Source organism: Chrysochloris asiatica, unplaced genomic scaffold, assembly GCF_000296735.1.
Source record: "Chrysochloris asiatica unplaced genomic scaffold, ChrAsi1.0 scaffold00085, whole genome shotgun sequence".
Taxonomy (NCBI): domain Eukaryota; kingdom Metazoa; phylum Chordata; class Mammalia; order Afrosoricida; family Chrysochloridae; genus Chrysochloris; species Chrysochloris asiatica.
This window is the reverse complement of record NW_006408603.1, coordinates 10,486,704-10,493,767: the sequence shown is the minus strand read 5'-3', so window position 1 is coordinate 10,493,767 and position 7,064 is coordinate 10,486,704. Positions and strand designations below refer to the sequence as shown.

Below are 7,064 nucleotides of genomic sequence, written 5' to 3'. Positions count from 1 at the left end.
TTAATCTTACGGTCCAAAAACAGAGGACCCTAGGACCATCAAGAGAGGAACGCACAAATAGAATGCTTATCCAGAGAAGCAGCAGCGCCAGAGATGGAGGCAGAGATGGGGGCATGGAGAAGGGGAGCAGCTGAGGACTCTAGATTCATCAACTAAGAAGAGAAGGACTAAGAACTGGTGGCCAGGCGCAGACTTGCAGAATGTGACCTTTGGAGATGTAAATTAATATATATTCCTAAGTGGGTTTGTTGTTTGTGTGTTTTTTAAAAAGTTAAAGTGGATAGAGAGAAATACTTTTAACTGATGGTATATGGAGGGGATTATAATCAATGTAATGAAACAAGTTATACGAATTATTGAATGTGAAACTGATGATGTGCCCTGTAAACTTTCACTCAATCCACAATAAAAGCCTTAAATTAAAAAAAAAAAAAAGATATTTGAGACTCATTTCTAAAATATATAGGAAACTGCAACACTTCTACAAGATAAAGACAAATAACCCTATTTTTAAAAAATGGGCATAGGACATGAACAGACACTTCACCAAGGAGGAGATCCAGGCAGCCAACAAACATATGAAGAAATGTTCACGATCACTAGCCATTAGAGAGATGCAGATCAAAACAACAATGAGATATCGTCTCACACCAGCAATAACAGAAAAGATCAAAAAAGCAGGGGACAATAAATGCTGGGGAGGATGTGGAGAGACTGGGATGATTCTGCATTGCTGGTGGGATTGCAAAATGTTCCAACATCTCTGGAAAGCAATATGGTGCTTTCTCAGAAAGTTGGAAATAGAAATACCTTACAATCCAGCAATTCCTCTACTTAGTATTTACCCACAAGAAATACGAGCCATAACATGAGTAGATATATGTAAACCAATGTTCATAGCAGTACTATTTACAATAGCAAAAAGATGCAGACAGCCTAAGTGCCCATCAATGGAAGAATGAATAAACCAACTGTGGTATATACACACAATGGAATATTATGCTACCTTGAAGAATAACAAGGAAGCTGCAAACTATCACATAACATGGATGAACCTTGAGGACATTATGTTGAGTGAAATTAGTCAGTCACAAAAGAGAAATACTGCCTAGGACCACTACTGTAAAAGACTAAGAAAAATAACCCATACTAAAGAGGGGTGGATTCTTTGCTGGTTACCGGTATTGGGGGGGTGGAGTGAGGAGGGAGGGGAAGGTGGAGCACAGAGCAGGGAATAGACACAGGATAGTTTGGGTGTTAGGGAGAAGCAATACACAAGAAAGGGGAGAGGAATGGAAGAACAAAGCACACGGGAAAACAATTAGACAGGTTTGCATGGGCTAAGTGGGACAGAGGTAAATAATAATGATGTATGCACAACCTTCGAACAACAGGGTTCTGAGATACAGGGATTGAGGCATGGTTGGAATGGGAAAAAGAGGAGAAATAAGGTTAAGATTCTTTGCTGTCTTTTGAATCTTGGTTTCCCTGGCATACCATTATAAAATCGACACTTGAGGGGGAGAGAAAGGAATAGCCAGAAATATTACCATAGAAAGCTTGTTAAGTCTGTCTTCTGCCTATAACTGATTGGAATGCCTAAAATGAGGCTACAACATGCCCAGTGAGGGATGTTTCCTGCAGAGCCTCTGCATTGCATAAGACCATAGGTGGAATCTTGAACCCCATCCAGAATCTTCTGAGGTGGGAAATTACCACTTGAAAGGACAAGCAGACCAGCCTGGAGTGGCTGGAATAACAGAAGATACTTCTGGAAAGAAAGACCAAAAGGAAAAATACAAAACAATATAGGCAGATGACTGATTACTACAAGAACAAGCAAGTTGCTCGCCTAGGAAACATCAAGGCAAGTGGTCGGGTCCCCTCAGGGCAAACCCCATTCCAAGACTAAGACTGAATGGAAATACACACGCTGATTAATGGCCACATTCGTCACCAATAAGGGGAAGTGAGGGAAACACAGCAATGATGCTGCGAGCTAAGCCCTACAACCTTCAATAGACTCCTGTGAACCTGGGTGGAGACCTGGTTGGCCAGCAGTGTGGCAAGACCTGTAGACTCTTGGGCCCAGAATCAGTGACATAGCCACAGAGGACTAGAGTGGAGAGTGAAGTATCCAGCTGATAAGAAGAGAGGGCATATGCATAAGAACACCCACACTTGCAGAAAATACCCACTTGACCTGGCTTCAATGACTGAATGATCAGAACTCAACTAGAAGAAGAGAGAAGAGGAAAAAAAGAGTAATCTGATGCAATTTGATGAACTTGACCTGCACTGGATGTAGTAGCTCAAAAGAGGGAACAATTCTTTACAACTCCCTCGGTACACAGGTTGACAGGGATGGGCAACTTAGACATAGGCTACCCAAAAAAGGGGCCTACAAAGGCATGAAGTGACTGGCTTACAAGCTTTCGAGAGGGAGCCTATTCCTAGATCCCTGTATCACAGAGCCCTGCTGTTCCAAGGTTGAGCATGCATCACTATTTACCTCTGTCCCACTTAGGCCATGTACACCTGTCTCAGTGTTTCCCTATCTATCTTGTTCTTCACCTCCTCCCCCTTCTTGTATTGCCTTCCCCAACACCGAAACAAAACCCCACCCCAACCCCAACCCCACTGTTGTGGTTGCCTTATATTCCATTAACTCTTCCATCCATTTAAGACCATCTATTTTATCCTGTAATCTACCCAACCTTCTCACCACCTGGATCTCTGTTCCTCTGTGTTTTCCTTCTTTCACACTGTAATTATTTTAATCATAGACTGACCTTCCATATCCTCTGTTCTTATAATTTTATTCTGTTTTTGACTCTTCCATTTGGCAAATGAGTTCAGGGTGATGCTGCCATGTACATCACTCTCTGGTTTGTTGTCTGTTCTTGTTGGTTCTCAGTCCATAGAACTTACTTTAGGATGTTTTTCATAGCAGGGTTGGCTTTGTCAAAATCCCTTAGCTTCTGTTTACCCTGGAATGTTTTCATTATACCATCGTATTTGATAGACAGCTTTGCTAGGTAGAGGATTCTTTGTTGGCAGTTTTTTTTTTTTCTTTCAGGGTTTAATACATGTTTCCCATTGCCTTCTTGCCTGCATGGTTTCTGTTGAAAGATACAAGCTTAATCTGATTTGCTTGCCTTTGTATGTTTTACTTTTCTTTTCCCTAGCTGCTTTCAGGATTCTGTCCTTATCTTTGATTTTGGAGTGGAACATTATCCAGAGAAGTAGCAAAACTAGAGATAGAGGCAGAGATGAGGACATGGAGAGAGAGTAGCTGAGGACTCAAGACTCATGGAAAGAGAAAGGCTGTATGCTTATGACCAGGAGGCAGGCTTGCAGAATGAATGTGCCTTTTGGTTGTTTAAATGATTATATATTCCTGAGTGTTTTTGTGCCGATGTTCTCCCATGTAAACTATCACTCAATTCACAATGAAAACTTGGAAAAAAAAAAAAAAAAACAGCAACAATTGTGAGGTTGGCCCAGGACCAGGCAGTGTTTCCTTCTGCTGTGCATAGTGTCGCTATGAGTCGGTACCAATGGGATGACAACTAACAACAACAGAGTGAACATACTACATAAAGGCAGAAACCCCACCAGTTGATAATGGTCCCTTTTTTGCTTACCAAAACAAAAAGGAACTGCTAATAAACACAACCTAAGTCTTAGCGGTGGCTATCCTTTGTAAACTAGGAAAGAAGGTAGGAGATTCTGGAGATCCTATTACTGTAATGTGAGTGCTAAGAACTTAAAATAATAGCAGCTAAAGGCAACACTGTGCCACTGCAAGATAACACGCTGGACCACAAGGCCAGTTTGGGCGGTAACGTCAGCAGTTCAACGTCACCAGCCGCTCTTCAAAAACCCTATACAAGGCCGCTATGAGTCAGAATCGACTCGAGTGCATTTAACATCAAAAAAGGCAATATTTGGACTCCTGGTGTGGAGCTGTGGGATCTGCACTGGACTGCAAGCCACAGGGTTGACAGGTCAAACCCACCAGCTGCTCCTCAGAAACCCTATACAGGGTTTCTATGAGTCAGAATCAATTGGACAGCGCTTAACAACAACTAAAGCAACATTTAACTATCAGAAGCAAGGTGACTATAATTATCATGAAACAAGGCGTGTGACCCACCAAAAGTTAAGAATATTATTAATCAAAAACAGCTTTCCCAAGAGCAAGAGAAATGTACACCCAACAAAGACTGCTCAATCTATAAAACCAAAATAAGTCAAGGTCAGAAGGCTTTGCAGATGTGTCGTCAAATCAGTTCTGATTCATAGTGACCCTGTATAGGATTTCCAAAGAGCAGCTAGGGGGTTTGAACCACCAACCTTTCAATTAGCAGTCCAGTGCTTATTCTACAGAGCCACGCCAGTCTTACAGCAGCCTAATAAAGAGTAACAATCGTCTGCCCAGTGTCCTGACCTGAGTCAGTACTCAGACCTGGAATCTACTAACTGAAGGAGAAGGCCAGATTTTCCAGGGGGAAATTCTGCAATGTCATGGCAAATATCCAGGAGCAAGATACAATTATTCTCCAAAGGGAATGTAGCCATTAATTTGACAAATAAGATACTTAAGCAAGAGAAATATCCAACTATTTTGAGGACTATTGGACATAAGCTTGGGGTTAACACTGATACCTGAGAACCTATAGCACATCATGGCTTCCTTGTTAGATTTCTTCTCTCTGCTTTGAACATCTGCTTCTGTATCTGACTAACTGTATTCACTCTTCAAGTCTCAGCTTATACAAATATATTATCTCCTACTGGTAGTCCTCCCAGAAAGATAGCCCATTGCTGTCCAGTCCATTCCAACTCATAACGACCCTATATGACAGAGTAGAACTGCTCCCTAGAGTTTCCACGGTTATCATCTTTATGGGACCAGACTTTCCATCTTTGTCATAGGAAGGAAGCTGATGGGTTTGGGTTGCAGCTGAGCACTTAATCACTGCACCACTAGGACTCCTTTCTCTGAAAGATGCTCCCTCTAAAGACCCACACTGGATTAACTACTGCATGTCCTTTATTCTGTTACAGCTGACACATGATATTAAAATTATCTGTCTATACTGGTGTAAGGATAGATGTATAGACCAATGGAATAAAAGTGAAAATTCAGAAAACAAACCCATATGATTTATTTTCCCAAAAGCGTGCTAAGTCCATTCAGTAGGGAAGAAATAGTCTCAATAAATGTTGCTAGGACAACTGCAGTTCGACATGTAAAAATATCAAGTTGGACCCATACCACACCCCATATAAAAAAGTTAACCCCAAATGGTAACCATGTTATTAGTTTTTAACAAAGATGGGCACTTCTGCAGCAGAGCACGTAATAAAGGAGGTCATCTCTTCTCACCTTTGAAACAATCACCTGTCTAGCCTGCAAAACCTGACTGTAAATCGAAGGCAAGTCTCCTTCCTGTGTCTGTCCCCAGGACTAAATAAATAGGTGCCCAGATGGTTTGCTCATCAAAACAATCAAACAAACAGTTACTGGTAGAGATCAGAAATCAGTTGGTAATATCTAAAGCTTGTTTAGCATTGGAGGATATAAAATAAAATAATTGTCGCTCTCATCAAATTCTACATAGTTTAAAAATAATAAAGTCACGACCAGCCTGTAGTTATTAGTTAACTTGTCCTTTGTGACCATGGCCACCTCATTTAGGGGATGTACTAAACAACCAAAGGAAGTGTAAAGATAAAGATCTAATTTCCTCTAGACCCCTCTGGTGAGTATCAGAAAGAGGAACGCTCTGGGACACCCATCTGTTCTTGCAGTTTAAATAAGACACTGAAGCTTCTCTGGGCTTTGAATTTTCTGAGAGCTAAGACTGTCTTCCACTTCTACATTCACAAGATTAACATGGTCCCTGAAATTCTGTATGGGTTCAGTAAATGTTCAATGAGCCCATAAAAACCCACTTTTTGTTGTTGTTGTTAAGTGCCACCTAGCAAGTTTCAATTCATAGTGACCCTCTTTAGGGTTTCTAGAGTTTCCAGGAGCAGCTGGTGGGTTTGAACCACCGACCTTACAGTTAGCAGCCCAGTGTATACTATAGCGCTACACCAGTACACTCCACTTGTTGTAAAGTGCCATTAAGTCAGTTCTGAGCAACCCTGTTTCCGAAGGTAAGTTTGAACTGCCGACCTTGTGGTTCATGATCCAGTGCTGATCCTACAGCGCCACACCAGGAGTCCAGCACTCCATTTAGTAGTTCTGGTAGCGTAGTGGTTACGAATCGGGCTGTGAACCGCAAGGTCAGCAGTTCGAAACTACCAGCTGTTCCGCGGAAGAAAGATTAGGTTCTCTGCTCCTGTAAAGATTTATAGCCTCGGAAAGCCTGTACAGGGTCGCTATGAGTCAGAACCAACTCCACGGCACTTAACAACAACAACAAAAAGTTCAGGAGAAGGGCTTTGTCACTGTCACGATATAAGAACAAACTTTAAAACCTGTTTCACTTGGCTGCGTTATTCTCTGAGAGAGAGCTCCACCCACCTTTCATAGATTTTGAAGGGAACTCTCAAAGGGCAAGTTTGACTTCACCTTCTAGCCAACGTCTCTCCAGACTCCCAAAGCCACGTTCTGTTGGCCACTCACCTGCTCTGAGCCCACGGAAAACCAGGAACCCAAGCCTTTCAGCCCCTGCTGAAGTTCCACGATGTCCACCACCCCATCCCCATTGTGGTCCAGCTCTTCAAATAGAGCCTCGTAAAGGCTGTAGGAACGGTTCTGGCAGGCCGCCTGGGGTAGCACGAAACCCTTCAGCCAGCACAGCATGGCCCTTTGGACACTGGCCCGCGGCGGCGGGGACCACTCGGCGCCTCGCCTCCAAGCGAAGCCGTCTTGTCCACAGCTTGGAGTCACCTGTCACCGCCTCTTCCACGACCACGCCCGGGCTTCGCAAGACTGCGCCTTCAGAGCGTCTGCGGCAACTGTCCGGTGGAGCTGAAGCTGTTCCCAGCCAAGAAGGTCAAGGTGACCCGCGCCCATGGGCTCCAGGGCGCTGCGTTCGAGGGCT

The 7,064-nt window shown here is 43.1% G+C and overlaps 1 protein-coding gene across 1 annotated transcript in view; it reads right to left on the bottom strand.

The window, feature by feature from the left end:
* The window catches only part of LOC102819639 (calcium-binding mitochondrial carrier protein SCaMC-1-like), an 88,797-nt gene extending 81,974 nt beyond the window's left edge, over positions 1–6,823 (bottom strand). Inside the window, exon 1 of the mRNA XM_006866009.1 lies at positions 6,644–6,823. Within this exon, the coding sequence (XP_006866071.1) occupies positions 6,644–6,823 (180 nt within the window). The remainder of the gene's footprint in view (positions 1–6,643) is intronic.
* Between the last annotated feature and the right edge of the window lie 241 nt (positions 6,824–7,064).